The sequence below is a fragment of the Salvelinus sp. IW2-2015 genome, linkage group LG32, assembly GCF_002910315.2.
Source record: "Salvelinus sp. IW2-2015 linkage group LG32, ASM291031v2, whole genome shotgun sequence".
Classification (NCBI taxonomy): Eukaryota; Metazoa; Chordata; class Actinopteri; order Salmoniformes; family Salmonidae; genus Salvelinus; species Salvelinus sp. IW2-2015.
The window spans coordinates 23,341,656-23,369,105 of NC_036871.1; the positions used below are offsets into that span (position 1 = coordinate 23,341,656).

Sequence of the window (27,450 nt, forward strand, 5' to 3'; positions counted from 1 at the left end):
AACCTGCCACACACACTATACAATACATTTATTAAACATAAGAATGAGTGTGAGTTTGTCACAACCTGGCTCGTGGTAAGTGACAAAGAGCTCTTATAGGACGAGGGCACAAATAATAATAATCAATAATTTTGCTCCAATTCTTTTTTAAACGTGTCAATACTTGGCCCCTTGATAACCAGTGCACTTCTTCTGTATGTTGTAAAAGCGTTACATGGTCGCTGCACATATCATTGCATAGTGCAGAAAATACATGAGCATTCAGGGGACTTCCTTTAACAATGTTAACCATTTTCACTGTAGTGTCCAAAACATCTTTCAAGCAGTCAGGCATTCCCTTGGCAGCAAGAGCCTCTCGGTCGATGCTGCAGTGTAGCCAAGTGGGGTCGGGAGCAACTGCTTGCACGCGCGTTACCACTCCACTATGTCTCCCTGTCATGGCTTTTGCGCCATCAGTACAGATACCAACATGAGCAGCAGCTACGTTTGGCTACATACGGACCATTAGTGGAATTCCCATGAGAGAGTAACAGTTAATGTGATTGGATGTTAATTATTTGACTATGCTACCTGTATTTGACATTGTGTTGTTATTTCGCTGAACACTAGATGGTCACATGTTTATTTTGGCAGTGAAACGAGGCTACTCAGGCGGGGAAAAAACTTGCCTAAATGTATAGCCCCGTTGGAAAATATAAATGGACTGTTTGAAAATGTGAAGAAAAACAAATGTCAAAATCACATTTTTATTTGATGTACCCCCGACGGCATTGTGCGTACCCCTGGGGGAATACCTAGTCTAGACATGTACACATGTTCATAAAATACAATAGATGACCGTAATCACCCCTAGACACAACTGGCTAACTTGATGGGTCATCTAATCATCTGGCAAAGGGGAGTCTTTTGTTTAGACATGTAGCTTCAATAATCAAATCAAATGTATTGGTCTCATGCGCTGAATACAACAGGTACCTTACAATGAAATGCTTACTTATGAGCCCCTAACCACTAATACAGTTTAAAAAAAAACATGGATAARAATAAGAGATAAAAGTAACAAGTAACTAAAGAGCAGCAGTAAAATAACAATAGCGAGACTATATACGGCGGGGGCACCGGTTAGTTGAGGTAGTATGTACACGTAGGTAGAGTTATTATACTGACTATGCATAGATGACAACAGAGTAGCAGTGGTGTAAAGAGGGGGGGCGGGGCACTGCAAATAGTCTGGGTAGCCATTTGACTAGATTTTCAGGAGTCTTATGGCTTGGGGGTAGAAGCTGTTTAGAAGCCTTTTGAACCTAGACTTGGCACTTCGGTACCACTTGCCATGCGGTAGCAGAGAGAACAGTCTATGAGAACAGTCTAATTTTTAGGGCCTTCCTCTGACACCACCTGGTATAGAGGTCCTGGAAGGCAGGAAGCTTGGCCCCAGTGATGCACTGGGCCGTTCACAATACCCTCTGTAGTGCCTTGCGGTCGGAGGCCGAGCAGTTGCCATACCAGGCAGGGGTGCAACCAGTCAGGATGCTCTCGATGGTGCAGCTGTAGAACCTTTTGAGGATCTGAGGATCCACGCCAAATCTTTTTCAGTCTCCTGAGGGGGAATACGTTTTGTCGTGCCCTCTTCACAACTGTCTTTGTGTGCTTGGACCATGTTAGTTTGTTGGTGATGTGGACACCAAGGAACTTAAAGCTCTCAACCTGCTCTACTGCAGCCCTGGCAATGAGAATGGGGGCGTGCTCGGTCCTCTTTTTCCTATAGTCCACAATCATCTCCTTTGTCTTGATCACGGTGAGAGAGGTTGTTAACCTGGCACCACACGGCCAGGTCTCTGACCTCCTCCTTATAGGCTATCTTGTTGTTGTCGGTGATCAGGCCTACCACTGTTGTGTCATCTGTAAATGTAATGATGGTGTTGGAGTCGTGCCTAGCCATGCAGTCATGAGTGAACAGGGAATACAGGAGGGGACTGAGCACGCACCCCTGAGGGGCTCTTGTGTTGAGGATCAGCGTGGCAGATGTGTTGTTACCTACCCTTACCACCTGGGGCCGGCCTGTCAGGAAGTCCAGGATCCAGTTGCAGAGGGAGGTATTTAGTCCCAGGGTCCTGAGCTTATTGATGAGCTTTGAGGGCATTATGGTGTTGAATGCTGAGCTGTAGTCAATGAATAGCATTCTCACGTAGGTGTTCCTTTTATCCAGGTGTGAAAGGGCAGTGTGTGGTGCAATAGAGACTGTATCATCTGTGGATCTGTTGGGGCGGTATGCAAATTGGAGTGGGTCTAGGGTTTCTGGGATGATGGTGTTGATGTGAGCCATGACCAGCCTTTCAAAGCACTTCATGGCTACAGACGTGAGTGTTACGGGTCGGTAGTCATTTAGGCAGGTTACCTTAGAGTTCTTGGGCASAGAGACTATGGTGGTCTGCTTAAAACAAGTTGGTATTACAGACTCGGACAGGGAGAGGTTGAAAATGTCAGTGAAGACACTTACCAGTTGGTCAGCGCATGCTCACAGTACATGTCCTGGTAATCCGTCTGGCCCTGCGGCCTTGTGAATGTTGAACTGTTTAAAGGTCTTACTCACCACATCTGCTGCGGCGAGCTTGATCACACAGTCTTTCCCGGAACAGCTGGTGCTCTCATGCATGTTTCAGTGTTGTTTGCCTTGAAGCAAGCATAGAAGTAGTTTAGCTCGTCTGGTAGGCTGGTGTCACTGGCCAGCTCTTGGCTGTGCTTCCCTTTGTAGTCTGTAATGGTTTGCAAGCCCTGCCACACCGACGAGCGTCAGAGTAGGATTAGATCTTAGTCCTGTATTGACGCTTTGCATGTTTGATGGTTTGTCGGAGGGCATAGCGGGATTTCTTATAAACGTCCAGGTTAGAGTTCCGCTCCTTGAAAGCTGCAGCTCTAGCTTTTAGCTCAGTGCGGATACTGCCTGTAATTCATGGCTTCTGGTCGGGGTATGTACGTACGGTCTCTGTGGGGACGACGTCATGACTGACGTGGTGTACTCCTCAATGCCATCGGAGGAATCCTGGAACATATTCCAGTCTGTGCTAGCAAAACAGTCCTGTAGCTTAACATCTGCTTCCTCTGACCACGTTTTTATTGATCTAGTCACGGGTGCTTCCTGCTTTAATTTTAGCTTGTAAGCAGGAATCAGGAGGATATAATTATGGTCAGATTTTCCAAATGGAGGGTGAGGGAGAGCTTTGTATGTGTCTCTGTGTGTGGAGTATAGGTGGTCCAGAGTTCTTTTTCCACTGGTTCCACATGCTGATAGAAATTTGGTAAAAACGGATTTAAGTTTCCCGTCATTAAAGCCCCTGGCTACTAGGAGTGCCATCGCCTCTGGGTGAGCGTTTTCTTGTTTGCTTATGGCAGATTACAGCTCATTCAATGCTGTCTTAGTGCCAACCTCTGACTGTGGTGGTATGTAAAACAGCTACGAAAAATACAGATGAAAACTTTCTCGGTAGGTAGTGTGGTCTACAGCTTATCATGAGATACTCTACCTCAGGCAAGCAATAGCTCAAGACTTCCTTAGTTATCGTGCACCAGCTGTTGTTTACAAAAATACATAGTCCGCCGCCCCTTGTCTTACCAGACGCCGCTGTTTTATCCTGCCGGCTGTATATCCTTCGCTTCGGACTCGTCAGAGTCATGAACGGAAAAAAAGGATTCTGCTAGTCCGTGGTGAGTAATCGCAGTCCTGATGTCTAGAAGTTATTTTCGGTCATAAGAGACAGTAGCGGCAACATTATGTACAAAATAAGTAAAAAATAAGTTACAATCAACGCGAATAAACTGTCATAATCTCAGTTGTTTTGAATGTGGAAATAATATCAACCCATACGGATTGTCATAGCTAGCCACTATGCATAGCTAGCTAACATTTGGCTATAACTAGCAATGCAAATAGATTTCTGAGATGCGAATAATATTACTACACAGATCATACATGTAACGTTACCTATCGAGCCAGCCAGCCAGCTAACGTTAGCTACCTAGCTAACAGTAAGCTTTAACTTGCAGTGAAAACAACTTGCTGACAAAATTAGAAACATATAATATCTGAAATTGTAGCTAGCTAGACTCTTACTTGTATACATGGATGAATGCTTCTCCCTCTCTGTCACAGATGCCATGGTTGCCCTTAGTTTGAAGATGAAATTCGGAGACCGTTGTTTCATACAACAGCCTTCTGTGTTCTCTTTTCGACTTCCTCCGCATATTTGCAATCGAACAGCAGAACTTTTAACATCACCTTAGCCATCATACTCTGTTTCCATCGGGCATTCCACTGATTTTCTTCCCCCTCACTGTTATCAGAATACTCTACAATATCTGATTCAATGAAAATGTTTTACCGACATCAGGGATTTCCTCATCATCTGATTCATTTTCAGAGTCAGAGAGTCAGCATGGCACAATCTTCTTCCAGAAAGTGGAGAGCAGTAGCAACGCTTTTGTACTTCTTCATGATATCTTTCAAAAAAGCCGCGGTAGAAAGTATTATCTACACGAGTGGCGGTCAGTGCCGAGGGAGTATGATTATTTATTTTATTAGCATGGCCTTATTTCTATTACAGCATATTGGATGACTGTCATTCACATTCCATTCGCATCAATAGGTTTAGGCTACTACATGATACTCACATTTTCTTGTACCCATCATGAGGTTGCTATTGATCTACAGTAGCCTATGAATTAAAGTTTACAATGTAGGTGCACAGGTCGAGAGAATCTTTAGTAATCAAGGTGAAAGACATTGACACATTCAATACCGCCTTGCACACTCTTGCCTACTGATCGGCTATGAAAAGCCAACTGACATTTACTCCTGAGGTGCTGACTTGTTGCACCCTCGACAACTACTGTGATTATTATTATTTGACCATGCTGGTCATTTATGAACATTTGAACATCTTGACCATGTTCTGTTATAATCTCCACCCGGCACAGCCAGAAGAGGACTGGCCACCCCTCATAGCCTGGTTCCTCTCTAGGTTTCTTCCTAGGTTTTGGCCTTTCTAGGGAGTTTTTCCTAGNGTGTTAAAACTTCGCTAGTGTTTTCTTCAGATTTCCTTTATTAAAGTCCCCAGCTACAATAAATGCGGAACCAGGATATGCATTTTCCAGTTTGCACAAAGTCCAGTGTAGGTCCTTTAGAGCCGTCTGTAAGAATGTATTTGAGAAACAACAAGTGCTCATTGTGCAAATGTATTTGTTTTCAGTAAATATTGGAGACTAAATATAGTTTACATGTTGTCAACAATCAATGCAATCCCATCAGGTGCTTCTACACCTGCATTGCTTGCTGTTTGGGGTTTTAGGCTGGGTTTCTGTACAGCACTTTGAGATATCAGCTGATGTAAGAAGGGCTATATAAATACATTTGATTTGATTTGCCTGCATCTAGCTGATCTAGGGTGTAATCATTAGTCCAACAGTTGCAAATGTGAATTTCTATTGTACAAATGTTGGTATTTTTTTAATCCCCATTTCATTCTGTTTGCTTCCATTTAAGAAACGTTTTTCAACAGAATCGGCAGAATAAATACACCCCTGATCAAATGCAAACACAGTTCACTTTCATAGCAGCCACATAAAAACAGCATGACCACTTTGCTCGTTGTATATACAGTAGATAATTCATTCTCGCAACTATCTACGCGCTCTCCTCCTCTCACCTTATCCCTTCGCTTGTGGACTGACTTCAGTGCACAACACATCAGCTGTCTGTGACCAGGCGAAAACCAAACGTTCATATCATGACGGGCTAACACACAGCCTACATCGTTGTCACGTCATAGTCAACATAGCTACTAGAACTAACGCGTTAGTAAACCCGCTACAATCATGCGTAACAGTGTACAGTCAGATAGCAGTTTAGCAGTTACACAGCCAGGCCCGGGTGGCAATCTCTCTCTCTGTCTCTCTCTCTCTCATGTTCAAATGCCTCTCCTGTAAAGTAGTGATGTGCGACATACGCCTAGTTACCTGAAACGAGTCACATACAGTATGTACACTCCTACATCGTTTTTAATTTTCTATGTTCCTGCAATATTTCTCCAGGTGGTGGACTCACGGCTGGTGTCAGTGTTTGATGCCAGAGAGTTGGAGCTGGTCATTGCTGGGACAGCTGAGATAGACCTCAACGACTGGAGGAACAACACAGAGTATAGAGGAGGTGAGCAGACTGCAGTGAAGCACATCACTGGACATTAGCTAATGGAGAATCTTCAATGAACATGCCTAGTTAAATAAAGGTTAAATAACAATAAATGTAAAACAGTCTAGGACTATGGTGAATGTAGTGGGTACGGGAATCTAGCCCAACATGTTTTTATGGGTAATATGTGTTTGTGAAGTTTACATACACCATAGCCAAATACATTTAAACTCCGTTTTCACAATTCCTGACATTTAATCCTACTAAAAATTATCTGTCTTAGGTCAGTTTGGATCACTACTTTATTTTAAGAATGTGAAATGTCAGAATAATAGTAGAGAGAATGATTTATTTCAGCTTTTATTTTTTTCATCACATTCCCAGTGGGTCAGAAGTTTACATACACTCAATTAGTATTTGGTAGCATTGCCTTTAAATTGTTTAACTTGGGTCAAACGTTTTAGGTAGCCTTCCACAAGCTTCCCACAATAAGTTGGGTGAATTTTGGCCCATTCCTCCTGATGCTTTTTCAGTTCTGCCCACAAATTTTCTATAGGATTGAGGTCAGGGCTTTGTGATGGCCACTCCAATACCTTGACTTTGTTGTCCTTAAGCCATTTTGCCACAACTTTGGAAGTATGCTTGGGGTCATTGTCCATTTGGAAGACCCATTTGCAACCAAGCGTCAACTTCCTGACTGATGTCTTGCTTCAATATATCCACATAATTTTCCTACCTCATGATGCCATCTATTTTGTGAAGTGCACCAGTCCCTCCTGCAGCAAAGCACCCCCACAAGATGACGTTGCCACTCCCGTGCTTCACGGTTGGGATGGTGTTCGATCTTTGTCCCCATGTGCAGTTGCAAACCATAGTGTGGCTTTTTAATGGCGGTTTTGGAGCAGTGGCTTCTTCCTTGCTGAGCGGCCTTTCAGGTAATGTCGATATTGGACTCGTTTTACTGTGGATATAGATTATTTTGTACCTGTTTCCTCCAGCATCTTCACAAGGTTCTTTGAATTGTTCTGGGATTGATTTGCACTTTTCGCACCAAAGTACGTTCATCTCTAGGAGACAGAACGCATCTCCTTCCTGAGCGGTATGACGGCTGCGTGGTCCCATAGTGTTATTACTTGCGCACTATTGTTGGTACAGATGAACGTGGTACCTTCAGGCGTTTGAAAATTACTCCCAAGGATGAACCAGACTTGTGGAGGTCTACAATTTTTTTTCTGAGGTCTTGGCTGATTTCTTTTGATTTTCCCATGATGTCAAGCAAGCAAAGAGGCACTGAGTTTGAAGGTAGGCCTTGAGAAATACATCCACAGGTACATCTCCAATTGACTCAAATGATGTCACTTAGCCTATGAGAAGCTTCTAAAGCCATGACATCATTTTCTGGAATTTTCCAAGCTGTTTAAAAACACAGTCAACTTAGTGTATGTAAACTTCTGACCCACTGGAATTGGGATACAGTGAATTATAAGTGAAATAATCTGTCTGTAAACAATTGTTGGAAAAATTACTTGTGTCATGCACAAAGTAGATGTCCTAACCGACTTGCCAAAACTATAGTTTGTTAAAAAGAAATTTGTGGAGTGGTTGAAAAACGAGTTTTAATGACTCCAACCTAAGTGTATGTAAATATCCGAATTCAACAGTATGTGATATAAGGTGCACATTTAATTGTCAATCTTGTTAGATGGACTGAACACACAGGCCACATTCCCTTGTTGAACCAGCCCCCCTGTAGCCCCTGGTACTAAACTGTATGTGCTGTAGCCAACTCTTCTATGGCAATGCAACAATAAAGGAGTTGGCTACTGCACATCCGGTATGGGACAAGCTACCACCTCCGTTGGCCTTCTCCATTGCAGGCTACCATGACAGCCACATAGTGATCCGGTGGTTCTGGGGGGCAGTGGAGCGCTTCAACAATGAGCAGAGGTTGCGTCTGCTGCAGTTTGTGACGGGCACCTCCAGTGTTCCCTACGAGGGCTTCACCGCGCTACGGGGCAGCAATGGCCTGCGACGCTTCTGTATCGAGAAGTGGGGCAAGATCACCGCTCTACCCAGGTAATATACTGTAAACTCTTTACCCAAGACTATAATTGTATGATTCAATTCTGCTATTATAGGTCTGTACATGCTTTGGATTCAAACTTTCCTAATTATGTTATCCTTMAAACCCCTGCATAACTTTCACATACAACGCATTTGGCGAAAAACTATTCAGTTGATGTGGTTGTCTAATGCTGATAATCTACAGTATATCTATCTTCCAGGGCACACACATGCTTCAACCGGCTGGATCTCCCTCCGTACCTTTCCTACACCATGCTCTATGATAAACTGCTTATCGCTGTGGAGGAGACCAGCACCTTTGGCCTTGAGTGAAGGAGAAAGACATTGTGCATCCCAAATGGGACCCTATTACCTATATAGTGCCCTTAGTATTGCACTAGGGCAGGGATCATCAACTAGATTCAGCCGCGGGACAATTTTTTCTTGAGGGGATGGTCAGGGGGCCGGAACATACTGTAATTACAAATCATTTGTAGACTGCAAATTGACCACAAGAATCCCAAACAGATATAAATATTTCACTAAAACAATCACTTCAAACGTTGCTTATATTTGTATATGATCACAATATCTCGCTATTATGCGTGGGAATACTTTGGAACAGATTTCCAAAGTTAAAATTACTTGGAGCTGATTTGCTGGTGTTTTTACAGTCTTTTATGTCCATGTAAATAAAATCATGTGCGGAACCCTGCACTAGGGAATAGGGTTCCATTTGGAAAGCAGTCACGATCTTACTGTCGAATCCTGTGCCTCAGGACCGGGGATTCTACTGTATGCAACACTCCCTTTTTACTGTACATTTCAATACAACAGCCAGAGGACTGTATGTTTCTCTTTTTTAACAATCTATGTACAGTGTACAAGAAAAAGGAAAAGCCAACCACCACCGCATGCATTACTCACCTGTTACAATATACCTTTGTTAAGGGGATATTGCATAAAGTAACCAAGCTGTATGCAATAGCTCTTATTTGGCCTCAGCCTATAACAGTACTCAGGGCCATGACTCTACAAATCACACCAACGAATCAGCTAGTCCATCTCTGCACCAACAGCCTCAGCTAGCATCGTCACATAATCTATCACCAATCACAACCACAATTATCACTAAAGAAATGCCTCAATTCACATTATAAGAGGGAGAAAAATGCCTCAAAAACTGTCACGGGAAGAACCACTACAACCAACATTATATCAAAACGTTGTGTTCCAACTTCAGCAATTCCACTTCAAATACTGCTGCGACTGGGATTATCCCAGGATAGGACATCAGCAAAGGACTGGCTCATCATCATCTCTCAAGGACAAAATGGCTGCTGAAGGGTATTACTACTAAAATAATAACCAAAGCATATTGTCCATAAAGACCTTAAAAGAAATATCATTTTTACCAAGATTTTGTGAACATTGTGATATATCAAGAGAGATTCAAAAATATAGCAAGACCCTCCCACAATTGCAAAATGACTGTTCGAGGATTCTAAGGATATTAGTTGTTATACTGCACTGTAACTGAAGTCAAAACGATGTTTTATCGCTAAATATGTGGAATTGATGTAAACCTTGATGTTGATTGGGAAATTAACACAAACCACAGTTTCACTGTAAGTGATTAGAGTGAAGGGAGGTGAAGAAACCCACTTTATCACCAATGTCTGATCAGAAGAATAACTGCTTTGATGTGCTCCATGTGAAAACGTATTTTTCCCCTCTTGATTTTGAGAACCATTTGATGTTTACATGAGGTGCGTTTTCTCTTGTTTCAACACAATTCAGTCAGGATATTATGAATGTTTCATTATCACAAAATGTATTTGTTTCATCTGTATACGGTAGACTGTGAATAACACCACACATTATTTTGGAAATTTAAAAATATATATTTTAATGTGTTTTTTACAAGAATTTTTCAAGCATGGAAAACACAACAGGACATATTGAAGTTTTTTGTTATCATTTTCAAACACCAAGAGAGAGATAATTTGAAGTAAATTTGCGGGTATTGTGTTTAGATTGTACTGGATCTTATTCTTCCTGAATATCTGTTGCACTTGTAAGGAGTTAACACTTAGTAAGCTCACCTGAAATATGTATACCACTATTCAAACAAAAATCTATTCTATTTTTAAATGTTTATAAATGTAACACCACTTGCAAATATAGTTTTTGCTGAAAGAAATACAGTAGCATACAATGCTGTTGACCTGTCACCGCTTGTGTTTTAGCAGAGTTAACATGTTTGATTTTGTTTCAGTTTATGCCTGTATGTCTACCTTTGCCCACAGCCATATGTGCAATGACATGATGAAAATGTAATTGACTCAAAATGGACATCATGTTGGAGTGTCTTTTGTCAGTTCCAGGTTGCCATGCCACACCCTTTAGGACAGACCCCACAGGGTTGCTTTATTAATTTACCCTCATGTTGACATTTAATGCACATATGCTATAGCGACTATCATAATAGGATATGACAGCTGTTATAGTCTGCAAATGCCATGCCTTAACATGAAAACACTGTATATGACAACATGCCACTGTCACACAGACATAAGCCTATAACTGAGTTGATTGCAGACCAATTCAATAATTGTATATGTCCTATCTTTTCATGTGCATCGTTATAGTAGTTTGATATTAGAAGAGAGACACCAGAAACTTACATTAAACACTACTGTACTTACATGACCTATGTTTCTGATCCAATCTGTTCACTTTATCTCATGTTCCTTTCCTTGGACAATTAAGATTCTGGAATATATAGTGAGTGCATTTATAGTTGCTATTATAAAATTGGAAGGCTATACAGGAAATGTATAACAATTTCTAATATACTCAGTAAGATGTTCCTGAAATCATTTTGAAATGACAAAATGTCAGATATACAGTACAAGATTGAAGGGAGTTATTAATGTATTTTTATTTATTTATTTTCTACACTATGTTTTTATGCAGTATGTTTAAGTTACTGTTGAAAATGTGTCTCATGCTATGCACATTTGTGTGGCGAAGAACAAGCAATGCAATTTTCAAACATCAATCTGTTGCCTATTTTGAAAATATCTCACATGATATTTCCTCTTTAAGAGATGGCAGCTAATGAACGTTTTACAACCATTATTTTGTTCTCAGAAACCCTCTGAGGTCTATATGTTTCACTGTCTGTCCCCACTATGTCCTCCTAGATTTTTTTTAGCCGGACAGTATTCTTTGGTTGTCTGTTGGGCTCACATGCAGTAATTCTCAGGCTGCGCTTTCAATTCAAGCAAATATACTGTTAACGAATGTCAATAAAAAAAATCACTTCGTTAAGCACCTACTTTCTTCTACTAGTTTTATGAGTGTCAAAGAATAGTGATATGTCCCCAGTATATGTTAACTGCCGTTATCTTTTACCACTAGAAAACACTGTGACACATGTGGCAGAGCCACTGACACTACGGTCAAAGATTATTATAACTAATAATTATAACTTTCATCTGTGGTAAGGTCATAGTAATCTCATATGGGAGTGGATTTGATTTTAGATTACAAATACTTTTGAATTGACCTATGCCTGCATCAGAGTTTCTGCATATAGAAACACCCTTTTAAAATGCCTCTTAAAAGGTCCAATGCAGCTGTTTTTATCTCAATATCAAATMATTTCTGGGTAACAATTAAGTACCTTACTGTGATTGTTGTCCACCACTGTGAAATCAGGGAAGGGACAGTGGATCTGTCTCCTTCCGTACGTTCGTTTGTATGTTTATTAGTCACATGCAATATCTCAGACAGCACTGGGCCAATTTTGACAAAACTTGAGTGAATGATGTGTCTTGCCATAGAGATCTGGCATTTACACAATTACACTGATTGGCTCAAGGTGGGAATTATAGTAGTTAACTGAACTTTAATGCGATACCTCAATTGGCCAAAGGGTGGGGGGGCGCTGCATCCTTGACATGTTTACGGTTGCCTTGTTTTCAATGAAAATGGTCAAAAAGAAACATAAATAGCTTCTTAGAAATAATTTAGCGAGGACTGTCTGGGAGTGGTCTGAGTGAGGGACYTAATTGATGGAGCCTAATGGGAGGGATGTGTAACCTGAAAGCTAGGCAGCGCACTTTTGATTTGGCTTAATAAAAAATGTGGACGCAAAAGCTTTGAAAATAGGAACAAAATAGGCCTACTCTTTTTTAGACTAACTTGCCTTCTAATTTGTTAACTTGTGCACTATTGCCGCGTTCACGTGCTAGTCGAAATTTCCGACTTGCTAACTGGTTGTAGTTATACACATGCCGCGTTCAAACAGTTAGCAAGTCAGAAATTTTGGAGTTTCCTAATTCCGACTAGCATGTGAACGTGGCATTAGTCCTTCTCATCAGAGTACTGCAGGTTGTGTGTGTGTCTGTGTGTGCGTGCGTGCGTGCGTGCGTGCGTGCGTGCGTGTGTGTGTGTGTGTGTGTGTGGGTTGACCAATCAGATTCACGGAAATCACAGGTAGTGTGGGTCGGGCATGGAGCACCTCAACAGAAAGCAGAGCACGCTTTCCACTTTCTTCCAGTATTATTTTAGCAAATGGGAAAATAACTCACTCCAGACACAAGCAAAAACTCTTTACAGAAAAGTTGTAGCAACCCTTCACCTAAATATTATGATCTGACATGCTGTATCAGTCTGATCAACTGTAGGTCTAACCATAGCAGCGGGAAGTAGGGGTGCTTAGGATGGTGCAGCACCCCCTGAAAAATCATAATCTAAAGACCTGCCATAACAAAATAATAATGCATTTATTTGTGATGGTGCATAACACTTGAATTGTGGTGTTTTATGTTTTTTAGTTTTTACATATAGCATGGGGTGTTTTTTTTCTTGGTATTGTAAAGGTAGGCCTACCTAAAACCCTCAAACACAACCAACTGATGAGTTTTTGCATTAGCATATATGAAATGTATTTATTACATTGTTAGAATAAATTGGCTCAGAAATGGATTGGAAGATGCCTAGCTTTTCTAGTGTTAATAGTCGGAGTAGAGAAACACACGATTTTGTAGACTCCGGACCAAAATTCGACAAAGCTCTAGCCAAAAAACATGTGTGCGATGGCGCGCACGAAAGCACGCATGTGGCCAGTGTAGTCAGCATGTAACTTTTGCCGAGTGCAAGCCGCTCCTATTCATGGGCGTGAGCGCACCGGCTCCACTATTAATGGCAACAAAACCTTGGCCAGAGTGCGCCGGGTCCATTAGAGGCTTGCTCTACTCAAGTGTAAAATTATGCTCTGGTTCTATTTTCAAGATCTCAATGCGCAGCTCACATCTGACTGGACTACACACTAGAGATGGTGGAATGGTAGGGGGACTCTTTGGGATGTGAGACTGAGTGAGGGAGCTGAACAGTTCGGGACTAAAGTTGGGAAAGCTGATATTGTGGCAGGAGTAACCAATCGAAGTTCACCATAGCTTCCAACAGTGTAGCAGGTTAAAAAAAAGCAACGTCTTTTGCAATGCCCCTACTAGAATGCTTTGCAGTTWGGTTGTTTTCATTTTTTTTAGCCCCTGCCCAATAGGACAACCACAGAGTAGGCACAACTTCCACAAATTGCCATTGTTTCACTTAAACAATGGGGATGAGCCAGAAAGATCAGTTTTAGGCTACACCTACTGGAATTCCTTACAGTTGTGTTGTTTGTAGTCAAAATAAATCACCTGGGACAACTTTAGAGAAGGCTCAACTTGTCCGACTGCTCAGTTCACTTGCCCCAGGCAATAGGGCAAACCTTACTAGGTTCCTGAGTTTTACCTGGTTACCATCAGGTGACCTGTGGTGCCACCTCTGCTGCCTGGTGATATCACTCAACCCATGCAAAACGAGCTAAAATTTCAGGCAGTATTTTCAAACAGCTCTTACACTGAAGGGTATTATCATAATTTTCACAATTTCATAGTATAATTCCAGCCTCATAGTGTGGAAATATAAAACACAGGAAATTACATTTTTGACTGCATTGCCCCTTTAACTAAAGTGAATTGTAAGCTATTTCGATAGAGACGTTTTATTTTGTCATTGAATACAATAATAGGCTTATTTATAGACAAATCAAATATCCTTTTCTCATATTTTAAAGAACATAAACAGCTATCGGCTATAGCTAGTAATCAGCCCAAGAGCATTACTTGACTCAAAGTCAAATTAGTGACTTTTTTAAAGTGAATAAAGAAATTGTTAATGCTTGTTCCTATGACCATCAATCCTATGCCATCTTTCAGTAGGGCGTAGTGTTTCAGTGGCATCCCTTGAAGCTACTCAACCTGGGCTACCTACATAATGAGCTCAAGGTGGGAGTTCTATTAGACTGAACAGGGGTAAACCGGGATATGGCTCCTCACCTCACTGTGCAAAAAATCGGTGAGGGAGGAGCACTGGGTCAAATCGACCATCACCGGGCCATAATGTCAACAAAACAGCATGATGCATCGTTCAGAAACATAAAACATGCATTTTCTATCAAATAGGCTATACATTAGGCTACCATTTTTGTAGTTTTCCTTGGGAAGGCAGGTAAAGCGATATACGTTTTAATAAAAAGCAAACCCTTATGCATGCGAAAACAGTGAATCTTAACTCATTACTCCACGTGCTTGACATACCTCACTTTTGTTTTCAGCCGACTTCGCCGTCTTTGACAGGGGCACCCGGCTCACTTGCGGGAGGCAGCCCTGTTTCAAAATGAATACAATCAATGCTAACCCCGTTCACAAGGGGCATGCCTGGGACATCGAATTCCTTCAATTTCAAGACCCCGCCCTGCCCTTTAACTCGGAAATGTTTCGTTTTCCAAGATTGCCCAAGGTGGGTGGAGATTTTATTTTACGACCAATGGAATGGTCTAAAATGAGCAAGCCCCGTCCAACCGGGGCACCGGGCGATGCAAAAATTATTCGCCCATTGTGCGTTCTGGTGAGCTATTATCAGCCACTGCCTCAGAGCTATAGTGACTTTTGTCAAGAGGGTTATCAGAGCAGCCTGTCAAACTGTTTCTCTGCCTGACTGATTTAGAACTGCGGATAACATGTGGGTATGTTCTTATAGACAGGGTGATTGGCTAGAATTACATTTGTAAATTTGGTGCCCTAACTGGAAAACTTCTCCGCAGTAAAAGTAAAAGAAAGGACACGTTGTTACGCTCACAACAGCGCGCATTTCTGTTGACAGAGTATTCATCAAGTTAACCAAGAATGATTCCACCAGCCAGTCCACGGATCATCAACGAGAGAAGCCGCCCTCAGGTCGAGACGAACCGGGGAGCCACTGCGCTTCTTCTGGATAGCATCAAAACCCCAATCAGGACAGAGCCATTTCAGGACGTGTACAACGTTATACCTGGCAAAGAGGTTGGGGGCTATTAAAAAAGCTACAGGCTATTTTCTGCCTGGTGTATAATATTCTAATCATGTTCCTAACTTGGGATGCTTTCAATCATAGTGCATGGTTGTCCTTTTCAATCAATGTTCAATGTGGTAACAACTTCAGGCCCCATCCATTGGATGTATGTCCACCTAATAATTTAGTATAGATCAAGGACTATTTTGTTTTTAACATAGATTCAGGTATTTGACATTGCACCAGACAGAAAACCAAATTCTCAGCTGTAGTCCCTGGTTTCAATTTAAAGATTTCAGGATGACAAAGAAATACAATTATAGATCCCCATTGACTAGTCACTTTCCCCAGCTGTGAGTGCAAGACTGGCAAGTGAATCTAGCCATTGACATACCGAAAATAAAGAGAACTGAAGTCACAGGAGATTTGTCATGCAAAAGCATGGACAAAAGCATGTAATCTATTCCAAAACCATGGACACTCTTTGATTAGCACTGTTATCGATTTATCTTTTTTCATGGTTTATCTGGACAGCTGAGACAAGTTACAGTATTACAATATTTTCCAGTGCATAACTTGTTGAGTTGTAAACTAAAGTTGGCCAGGTTCAGTACTAGTGTGAGTTAATTCCCTTAAATAATGTAATTAGTCAGCATGGTATCACTAACAGAGAGCCATCACTAACACAGAGAGGCTGCTTCCTACATCCAGACTCAAATCATTGGCCACTTTAATAAATGGATCACTAGTCACTTTAAATAATGCCACTTTAACAATGTTTACATATCTTACATTACTCAACTCATATGCAAATACTGTATTTTATACCATCTATTGCATCTTGCCTATGCCGCTCGGTCATCGCTCATCGTGTGTGTGTGTGTGGGAGTGACCATGTGTGTGTGTCTGTGTGTATGAGTGGCCATGTGTGTATGAGTGGCCATGTGTAAAATAGCTTGTGGGAGTTTCATTTTTATAAGTTACAAGTCACACAGGCTTTATAACATGAGTTTGAGTGCTGAAATCAGGCCTCTTGGGAATGAGCTGAATTTAGTCTCTCATGGAACTTTCTGCCTGGGCCAATTTTGTCCAGGTAGTCATGTAAACACTTAGTCAGGTAAATATATATTAAGTTATTGTTTTTTTTCAAAATCATTAATTTGTGGTGAGAGTGATCCTGTTTGGGCTGAGTATCTTCTCACCTTAACCCACCTACCCTGTGCTTTATAATCACTTTCTCATATGCACACAGCAGAGAGCCCATGCACCTGGTCCTCAGTGTGACTGAGGACATGAATGGGTTTATCAGCGTCAGGGTTTACAACGTCAGCCAGGGCTAAAGGCTAGAGACATACCTCTGTGAATAACTGGATCGAGACATGGATGGCACTAGTCGGAACCTACTACTACTAACACACTTATTTACAACAGTTGGAAAACATCTTGTAATTAAGTTAAAGTATGGGGCATGGCCTTATGCTAGATAGTTTAGATAAGTGTTATAGTCCTTATGTATGAAGACTTGATTTGCTGACTCCTGAATCTCACTGCACGTGATAAACTCTGAGGGTAGAGACAGTCTTTGGAGCCTTAAGCCGGGAGCCACAATGTGACAGCTAGCCAGCCAATAATACTGCATGAGGTCATTGATGAACCCAGGCTCTCTTTCTGGGCATTAAAGTGGGTAACTAAAATGAATGGTTGGGTGAGCTTGAAGGTTGCATTGGTTTAATAATGATTTAATCAAGGAATGCAGGAAGACAAAGACCTATTCAGTGACCGTGACAACAATTGATGGTCTGTGCCACCTTATTGCCCATTTCCCAATCATTCAAGTTCGAATCAAGGGAAGACAGACCAGTTGGATGTAAATTACAATCCTGATTATCCACCAAAATGCATAATCAACATCAACAATCACTATCATCACTATAGTTAGCCTTCTCTAAGACCTATTAATAAATTGTAACGGCAGCCTTCCCTCTCTTTACTAGAAGAGGGGGTGTAACAGGGATCAKACCAACACGCAGCGTAGCCAGTGCTCAACATGTTTAATTAAACKAATAAACAGTGAACACTACAAATACAAAATAACAAAATGTGGCAAACCGATACAGTCCTAGCTGGTGCATAGAAAACACAAAGACAGGAAACAACCACCCACAATCCCCAACACAAAACAAGCCACCTATATATGATTCCCAATCAGAGACAACACAAAACATCTGCCTCTGATTGAGAACCATATTAGGCCAAACATAGAAACGGACAAACAAGACACACAACATAGAATGCCCACCCAGCTCACGTCCTGACCAACACTAAAACAAGCAAAACACATAAGAACTATGGTCAGAACGTGACATAAATGGTTTATCACGTTGTAGTCCTATGTGTTTTGATCCTGTTGGAAGGGGCAGTGTGCTCATTATTAAGGCCTGTCCTTCAACATTAAGTCCCCTATCTTTCTCCAGGGGGAAGTTTGCCATAGTGAAGAGGTGTGTGGAGAAGAACACAGGGATGGAGTACACAGCCATGTTGCTGAGGAAGAGGAGGAAAGGTCAGGACTGCAGAGCAAGGTCCCTCCTCCAGCTTTGCTCTGCTGAGAACAGTACGCAGGAAAAAAAAGTTATGAAAATGTATGTACTCACTTCTGTAAGTCTCTCTGGATAAGAGCATATGCTAAATTACTAAAATGTAAGAGCTGAGGAGAGTCAGCAACTTGCAGAAAGTTGCCACATTCCTAACGGTGAATACCCCAAGCCCCACTGCAGGGAATGGGGGATTTATTGTGCAGTGAGTTGGAAAGACCACCTGTCTCCCTCTGCCTGAGTAGGAGGGTAATCCAGCTAACCATAAACCCTGCTCTAGCATCTGAAATGCCTCGCTGACTAGAGTAGAGCAGGCTAGAGGGATGGCAGAAACCTGCAGCTTCTTACTACCATTAGGACCAGCTGCTCATCTACTAACTATATGCACTAAAGTGACTAGTTTCATTATTAGTACAATGACTTCAACGTTGTATAAAGCTCAAGGCATTCCAGACATTAAATAGTTTGATGGTCACCATCTTAACATTGGTGAACTTTGCCTTGAACTTTCCTATTCATTTGAAACTGCATGTGCAATGATGCAATATGTTTGTTCACTGGCCCATTTTGGCTCTCAAATGACTGTAGTCTAATTCCTGACAAGTCTAATCAATAACTGCACAAATACTGCACAAGTCTAAGAGAGGATATTTGAAATGCTTATTGAAAATGGAATACCATCAGAGATGTGGAATTGTGGGTGAATATTTGTGTTAATAATTGTGTTGGGGCTGCTGTGTGTATTTCTGTGCTTTAGAGATGATTGCTGTGTAGGTCAACGGCAGTACAGATATTTATAGTTCTGACCATATTACATTTTGTTTGTATTACATTGTATTCATGTTTTCATCTCGGTTTTGAAAGTGCCCAGTGAGTGATATCTTGGCTAGTAGCTCTAATCTAGGCAAATTGGAATGTGAGGGAACGTGACTTTGAAGCATCACTCTCTGCGCTATTGAGTGGTCCATCAGTGCACAGGAGAGAAAAAACAAACAGAAATGCTCTGAAAAAAGGTCATCATTGTGAATTGAATTGATCTCATACTACTTGGTCAGAGACATCTACAATACAATAGATAATGAGTATTTTCTCACTTCGGTAGTAAATAGCGTGGAACTACCTTTTATCACATGCGCCAAATACAACAGTTGTATACTTTTACTGTGAAATGCTTACTTACGAGCCGTTTCCCAACAATGCAGTTATTGACACAATTGATATCAATAACAAGGCTATATACAAGCAATACCGGTACCGAGTCAATGTGCAGTGTAAAAGTGTATGTGTGTTTTTGTTTCATTATCCTTGTGGGTACCAGAAGTCCTCAAAGGAAAATTCTGAGAAGTAGGGTCATTTCGCCAGTCCCCATGAGGAAAAATTATATTTTAGGCTCAGGTTCGTAAAACAAATGTGACCAATAAATTTGATTTGATTTAGGGTTACAATTAGGGTTAAGGTTGGGGGTTAGGTTTAGAAGTTAGGGTTAGGTATAGTGTTAGGCTTAGGGAAAATAGGATTTTGAAAGGGAATACATTTTTTGGTCGCCACAAGGATAGAAAAACAAAACTGTGTGTGAGTGGCGTCAATATGCATGTGTGTGTGTTGGAGAGTCAGTGTAAGTATTGTGAGTGTGTGGGTTGCAATAATCATTTAGACAGGTTACCTTTGCGTCCTTGGGCACAGGGACTATGGTGGTCTGCTTGAAACATGTAGGTATTACAGACTGGGTCAGGGAGAGGTTGAAAATGTCAGTGAAGACACTTGCCAGTTGGTCAGCGCATGCTCCGAGTACGTGTCCTGGTAATCCGTCTGGCCCACAGCCTTGTGAAGGTTAACCTGTTTGAAGGTCTTACTGACATCGGCTACTGAGAGCGAGATCACAGTCATCCGGGACAGCTGGTGCTCTCATGCATGGTTCATAGGTGCATGCCTCGAAGCGGGAATAGAAGGTATTTATCTTGTCTGGGCAGCTTTGTAATCCGTGATAGTTTGCAGCGCTGCCAAATCCGACGAGTGTCAGAGCCGGCGTAGTAGGATTCAATCTTAGTCTTATATTGGCGCTTTGCCCGTTCGATGGCTCGTCGGAGATCGTAGCGGAATTTCTAATAAGCATCCAAATTAGTGTCCCGCTCCTTGAAAGCGGCAGCTCTAGCCTTTAGATCAGTGCGGATATTGCCTGTAATCCATGGCTTCTGGATGGGATACAGTGCATTCGGAAAGTATTCAGACCCCTTCCCCTTTTCCACATTTTGTTACATTACAGCCTTATTCTAAAATTGATTAAATAAATGTTTCCCTAAATCTACACACAATACCCCATAACGACAAAGCGAAAACAAGTGTTTGCAAATGTAGTACATTTTTTAAAATTGAAATGCCTTATTTACATAAGTATTCAGGCCCTTTGCTATGGGACTCGAAATTGAGCTCAGGTGCATCCTTTTTCCATTGATCATCTTTGAGTTGTTTCTACAACTTGATTGGAGTCCACCTGTGGTAAATTCAATTGATTAGACATTATTTGGAAAGGCACACACTTGTCAGTAAAAGGTACATGAAAGGCCGCTTAGAATTTGACAAAAGGTACCTAAAGGACTCTCAGACCATGAGAAAATATATTCTATGGTCTGATGAAACCAAGATTGAACTCTTTGGCATGAATGCCAAGCATCACGTCTGGAGGAAACCTGGCACCATCCCTACGGTGAAGCATGGTGGTGGCAGCATCATGCTATGGAGATGTTTTTCAGCGGCAGGGACTGGGAGACTAGTCAGGATTGAGAGAAAAATGAACAGAGCAATGTACAGAGAGATCCTTGATGAAAACCTGCTCCAGAGCACTCAGGACCTCAGACTGGGGTGAAGGTTCACCTTCCAATAGGACAACGACCCTAAGCACACAGCCAAGACAACGCAGGAGTGGCTTCAGGACAAGTCTCTGAATGTCCTTGAGTGGCCCAGCCAGAACCCGGACTTGAACCCGATTGAACATCTCTGGAGACCTGAAAATAGCTGTGCAGATACGCTCCCCATCCAACCTGACAGAGCTTGAGAGAATCTGCAGTGAAGAATGGGAGAAACTCCCCAAATACAGGTGTGCCACGCTTGTAGCATCATACCCAAGAAGACTCAAGGCTGTAAACGCTGCCAAAGGTGCTTCAACAAAGTATTGAGTATATGGTCTGAATACTTATGTAAATGTGATATTCCATTTTCTTTTATACACTTGCAAAAATGTCTAAACTGTTTTTGCTTTGTCATTATGGGGTATTGTGTGTAGATTCAGGCTGTAACGTAAAAAATGTGGAAAAAGTCAACGGGTCTGAATACTTTCCGAATGCACTGTATATGTACGTTCACTGTGGGAATGACGTCATTGATGCAGTTATTAATGAAGCCGGTGACTGATGTGGTAAAGTGCTCAATGTTATCGGATGAATTTGGAACATATTCAAGTCTTTTCTAGAAAAACAGTCCGGTAGCTTAGCATCTGCTTTATCGGACCACTTCTGTACCACACTGGTACTTCCTGCTTGTTGGAGTTTTTGCTTGTAAGCAGGAATCAGGAGGATAGAGTTATGGTCAGAAGGAAGGGCAGGGGAGAGCTTTGTATGCATTTCTGAGGCTGGAGTAAAAGTGGTCCAGAGTTTTGTCGCCTCTGGTTGCACAGGTGACATGCTGGTAGAAATGGGGTAAAACTGATTTCAGTTTCCCTTCATTAARATTACTGGCCACTAGGAACACAGCCTCTGGATGTGCATTTTCTTGTTTGTTTATGAGTTGATAGTAGTGGCTGCCTACACCATAGGATAATGCAAAACGACGATGCCCGACCCCGAGACTGTCTCAGGATGCGAAGGCCGTCTCCAAGCGGTTCAGGTTCCCTTCTGATAGATGGGTATGAGCACTCCTATTGTAGATGGACTCTTTACTGATTGTATTGTTTACCACACACCACACTGTCTCTACTCCACAAGCCAAACTATATCTCTGTTTGCCTGCATTGCCTTTTAATGAATTAAACTCCTGACGTTGTTTGTTTGGTGCCATTCTTTCACTTTCTGTTTAATATTGTGGTTCATGTTTAGCTTGTTTGCCATTCTTTTCCTAATGTTCATACAGTATGTTCAGAATTCACAAGTACAATTTATTTTGCTATCATAACTTGTATAAAGCCATATGACTGTTTATTTCCAGTTTATTTTCCATGTTTTACAGATCTCATTTTCACTGTAAAATGTCACATCCAAATAAATCAATCTGAAAACATAGAACAATACCTCCTTTTGAGAGTTGGGAGACAACATTTCTGGTTGTTCAGATACTGTACAGTACAACTGGAACCATTACCTAAATGTTTCTCAAGTGCTGGATATTATGATATGGCTTTGGACTAAGCAATTACCAGTGTTGGGGTGTACTGAACTAAATGTGGTTCAGTTAGTAATTAAACTACATTTTGCACATTGTGGTAGTTCAACTAAATTCAAATATTTGTAGTGTTTTCAGTAGTTAATTACTTTATTGCCACCTAGTGGTGTAGGTAACTAATAGAACGAAACACTACTTTTTTTGCAAAAATAAAATATGGGTGAAGTAGGCAAGAATTTCCTTAATTTTCAGACATGGCTAATTCTCACCTGAAACAACATTTTTTTGTGATTAATAGGACAAGTTGCACGTTCTGTTAACATCTTATTACAGAGTTATCTGTTCTTGCTATTTGTATTCTATGACATTGCAGATTGAGTAATATAGTTTACTTAACATCTTCCAGTGTGAAGTAATTGGTGGCTGGTAAACTCTTTTCAGAGTAGCTTCCCCAACACTGCCAATTTACATTGTTAATCTGGAGAAATGTTCATAAGATGCATTGTATTATACTAGGAATTTGTTTTGTTTTTTTACAACTGCATATGACACAATTGCTGCGCTGTTATTATCCTTTCATTCTCCCAAGTAGGATGAACATTTTGCTCAGGACAGCACTGAGCAAAATGAATATGCATGACATTTTATGGACATAGCACTTTTTTCATTTTCCCTGTATGTAAATGTTATGTACACAGTAGCATCAATAAACATTGGTCAAATCATCAACATTACTGTGGTTATTCCAAACCAAGAGTCAGCTTGTGTATGCCCTTTTGCCTAAATAAGTGTCCAGCACTGCACTCTGGTGCTTTTTTCAAATATGACTATTTACACTTCAATTCATAAAGCTATGGCGACACTATGCCTGATGACATGGGGACAATTGCAGGAGTTCTACCTTCATCACACTGTAGTTTTGGTGACTGGTGAGCAGATCAGGAGGACCAGTTGCCTGTCTCAAGTCCTTCTGTCTTATTTGGCGGTGGTGTGAAGGTGAGAAGGTCAATACGCTGACCCTCTCTAAGCTGCAGCACTGCCTGCGTTAAATTCCACCTAGTGGCGCCAGGGAAAGAGAGAAGGGTACTGTATGAAAAACAACAGCATTCAATTGCATTATATGGATCAATCCATTTCCTCTAAGAGTGTATTTATATAGAATAATATTGATGAAGAGTACCTACCCAAGTGTTTGGGGGTCTCTTACTGAGGATGTGTAGAGGTAGCCACCATCTTTAGATCCTGTCACTGGGATTTTGATCTGAAACATAAAAAGTCATATTAATATCTTGCAAACAGTGATGGATAATGGTACTGCTGGTGATGCTCCTAGTTGGTTCCCATACAGGAGGAATGACCCCCAGAGAGCTACCTCAGCAGTGTAAGGTTCCACCCGGTTGTGTCGGTCAGACAGGTGGATGTTGTGGACCTTCAGGGGTGGTGCTCCCAGACTGTCCATGGCTGTCTGGTTGGCTTTCAGCTGCTCCAGGGCTAGACGGTGGTAGTCCGACCGCGAGAAGTTCTCTAGCAAAGAAAACAAAGAGTGGCAGGCAGAAATACTTACATGAGCACATTTTGCTTTCATTCACTTTCTTACATTCACTCTCTAACATTAAAGAACAATGAATGATCCATGGCAACACCTACACTGAGTGATACTTACTTTGCAGAAGGTAATACATTGTGCCGCAGCCAGCACCAGTCAACAAGGTGGTGTAGATGGCCATCTGCTGAAGTTTGCTTGTGGAGACCCTCATGATTGTTGCTTAGAGTAGCAAACTCACAGTACCAGTGACAAGAATACCCTGGGGAGTGGACTGTTTAATGACAGATATACAAGTTATAAAGACGTTCTCCAAAATGTATAAATTCCACAAAATACATTTTTTTTTTAACCAAAAACCATCCCACATTTCATCTGAATCTTTGAGTCAAAAGGAGCATACATTCAGATAATTTGCACAATTGATCATCCAACTCATAAAATAATCATATTTCTATTGGATCTGTTACTCTTTATTGTCGTCTTTATTAAATCTGTTTTGTTAAAGGGATAGTTCACCCAAATTACATTGGTTTCCTTACCTTGTAAGCCGTCTACGGACAGCAGTCCATGCTTTGGTTTTGTTTACTTGGCCACTGTTTACTTTTTACAGTTTTTTTTTTTTGGCATCAATAGCACCTATATTAACATTTCCGTGCTTCATGTCCACATCATCTGTAAGTAACTTCATTGARKTACACAATACATTTTTGTTGATACTKTAGGATGATTTTGACACGAAGCACAGATTAAATCAAAGCATGGATTTGTGTCCTACCTTGTCCATAGACTGCTTACAGGGCAAGGAAACAAATATATATCTTTCTAATTAGGGTGAACTATCCCTTTAAAGCTAAGATCTTTAGTTGAAACAATAACAAAGKGTCGCCCCGCCTGTGTTTTAGTAAAAAGCTGAGTGATGGGCCTGGAGAAATGTAACCACTCTCAAATGTATAGACATAGCTATGGATGCAAGGACTGACAATCCATGATAAACATAATTATAGATTTAACAATGTTTTGAAGCTATACAGTGTTGACATTTACATTGTTTACAATCATTAGGCCTAAAACAAGCTTATATTTTGAGTTCTGATGGGGTACGACCATTGAACTAAGCTCATGAGGTATTTATAAGTCATATTCCTCAATAATCAATAGCCTTATTAACTGATAAGTCCAAAAATGGATGTAGCAACTAAGGATTCTAATTTTAAGGGTAGGTCAGACATTAAAATGACAATTTCCTCTTTTACTGACCACATTCTGTGTGACTGGGTGCAGTAGGCCTATAATTGTACGATGAAAGAATGAGGTTTGGGTAGGGCATTATTTATATATATTTTAAAAAGTAGACAGGGAGAGAGTAACAGTCCACTGTCTAGGAGCAGAGAAAGACAAGACTACTTAAAACACAAGACTACCCTGAGAACCCACTTAAGACCTCACACAGGTACAAATTTGCACATTACAGTGCCTATAGAAAGTCTACACCCCATTGAACTGTTTTCACATTTTTCTGCCTTTAATGAAATCTAAAAAGGGATTACATTAGATCTTTTTCCTACAGGTCTACACAACCTGCTCCACATTTTCAAAGTAAAAGAAAGTTATGAAAAATGTTCCCCAGTTCCTGCCTGTGACAAGCATACCCACAACAATACTTAAAAATACATAGGGATCAACAACTTTGCATTATCTCCATATTACTGGCCTGTATGACAAAATGAAAAGAAAGACGCCTGTGCATCTTACATTATTATTGGCTTTCCAATAGGTGTTGAGTGTTCCTGGGTGGTGTAGTCTCAGTACTGACTTAAATTTGCTTGAAAATAAAGAACAAGGTTTGAATATCGCCATCCATCAATGATTCCCAACCAAATTGAATGAGATTCAGCAATTTTGACAAAAACAATGGATATATGTCGCCCTGTTGTGCAAAGTTGGTGGAATTTTTATAAAAATGATTCACAGCTGCGACAGCTACCAAAGGTGCTTCCACCAAGTACTAACTTAGGGGGGTAGAGACTTATCCAATTTGGAAAATGTTCTATGACTTTCTATCACTTTGAAAATGTGGAGTAGAGTAGGTTGTGTAGATCTGTATGAAAACAAATGTAATGTAATCCTTTTTACATGTAATTTTCTGACAGCAAAACGTAAACAGTTCAAGGGAGTGTCGACTTTCTATAGGCACTGTATTTCTTAAAATGATCCCCTACAGTATATTCATATTAGTGTCAATCTATCTTTATTACACAGGCTCACCTTGTGCTGGAGACCATAAAAGGCCACTCAACACAATGCCACAGATGTCTCAAGTTTTGAGGGAGTGTGCAATTGGCATGCTGACTGCATGAATGTCCACCAGAGCTGTTGCCAGACAATTTCATGTTAATTACTCTACCAAACATCATTTTAGAGAATATGGCAGTACGCCCAACTGGCCTCATAACCGCAGACCACGTGTAAGCAGGCCCGCCCAGGACCTCCACATCTAGCGATCATCCTAACGCCTACGGGATTGTCTGAGAACAGCCACCCGGACAGCTGATGAAACTGATGAGTATTTCTGTAATAAAGCCCTTTTGTGTGGAAAAACTGATTCTGATTGGATGGGCCTGGCTCCCAAGTGGGTGGGCCTATGCCCTCCCATGGCTGCGCCCCTACCATGGATTAGGGCATAATGCATTTCAATTGATTGATTTCCTTATATGAACTGTAACTCGGTAAAATCTTTGAAATTGTTGCGTTACAATTTTTTGTTCGGGAACGTTATAGGTTAGGCTTCTTGTGACATCGCCATCTAGGGTATTCAAAGTGCAATTAGTCTTTTGGGGGTAAGCGCAACCAAGGATAGCACTGTAGCGCAGCCTTGGAAATTCATTCAAGCAAAACGTTCTTGTAGTCTGGTGTAGGAATTTCGTTCGAAGACTTTTACAACCAAATTAAATTTAGAGGAAAATGCACTACTCTAAAAATATAATTCAGACTGTCATCTACAACAACAGTTCAAGAAGAGACTGAACTGAGGACATTCATGCTGTATTTATGGGAGTCGCCATATTGCTGCCCAAACCTAAATCTAAACTAAAGCTGGCTTGGGCTGAAACCAGTCATTGGCTGAAACACATCCGTACATTTTAAAATACACATAAACGTTATGTAAATGAACGAAAATATAATAATTACCTAGTGTCGTAATTTGTTTTTATAACAAAAAATGCAACCACATAAGAGGCGAGACGTCCATATCACGTGATGAGACTTCACGTTCTATGTACACGTCACACGCAAGCTGTCTMGAA

The 27,450-nt window shown here is 41.1% G+C and overlaps 2 protein-coding genes across 3 annotated transcripts in view; one reads left to right on the plus strand and one right to left on the minus strand.

The window, feature by feature from the left end:
* Nucleotides 1-11,591, plus strand: part of LOC111956296 (E3 ubiquitin-protein ligase HECW1-like) — a 56,134-nt gene extending 44,543 nt beyond the window's left edge. Inside the window, exons 26-28 of the mRNA XM_023976745.2 lie at nt 6,088-6,202; nt 8,062-8,260; nt 8,470-11,591. Coding sequence (XP_023832513.1) covers nt 6,088-6,202; nt 8,062-8,260; nt 8,470-8,581 — 426 coding nt within the window. The 3' untranslated portion in view covers nt 8,582-11,591. The remainder of the gene's footprint in view (nt 1-6,087; nt 6,203-8,061; nt 8,261-8,469) is intronic.
* Nucleotides 11,592-23,369: 11,778 nt separating this feature from the next.
* Nucleotides 23,370-27,420, minus strand: coa1 (cytochrome C oxidase assembly factor 1). Of its 2 annotated transcripts, none has more exons than XM_023976988.2 (5): nt 27,335-27,420; nt 24,263-24,416; nt 23,972-24,123; nt 23,784-23,860; nt 23,370-23,655 (listed from the first exon to the last, which is right to left on the minus strand). In XM_023976988.2, exons 2-5 carry the CDS (start codon nt 24,354-24,356, stop codon nt 23,538-23,540), a joined length of 441 nt encoding a protein of 146 aa, XP_023832756.1. In that variant the 5' UTR covers nt 24,357-24,416; nt 27,335-27,420; the 3' UTR covers nt 23,370-23,537. The 2 variants fall into 2 exon arrangements, with proteins under 2 accessions (XP_023832756.1, XP_023832755.1); XM_023976987.2 differs by having other exon boundaries at nt 24,263-24,404; nt 27,335-27,419.
* Between the last annotated feature and the right edge of the window lie 30 nt (nt 27,421-27,450).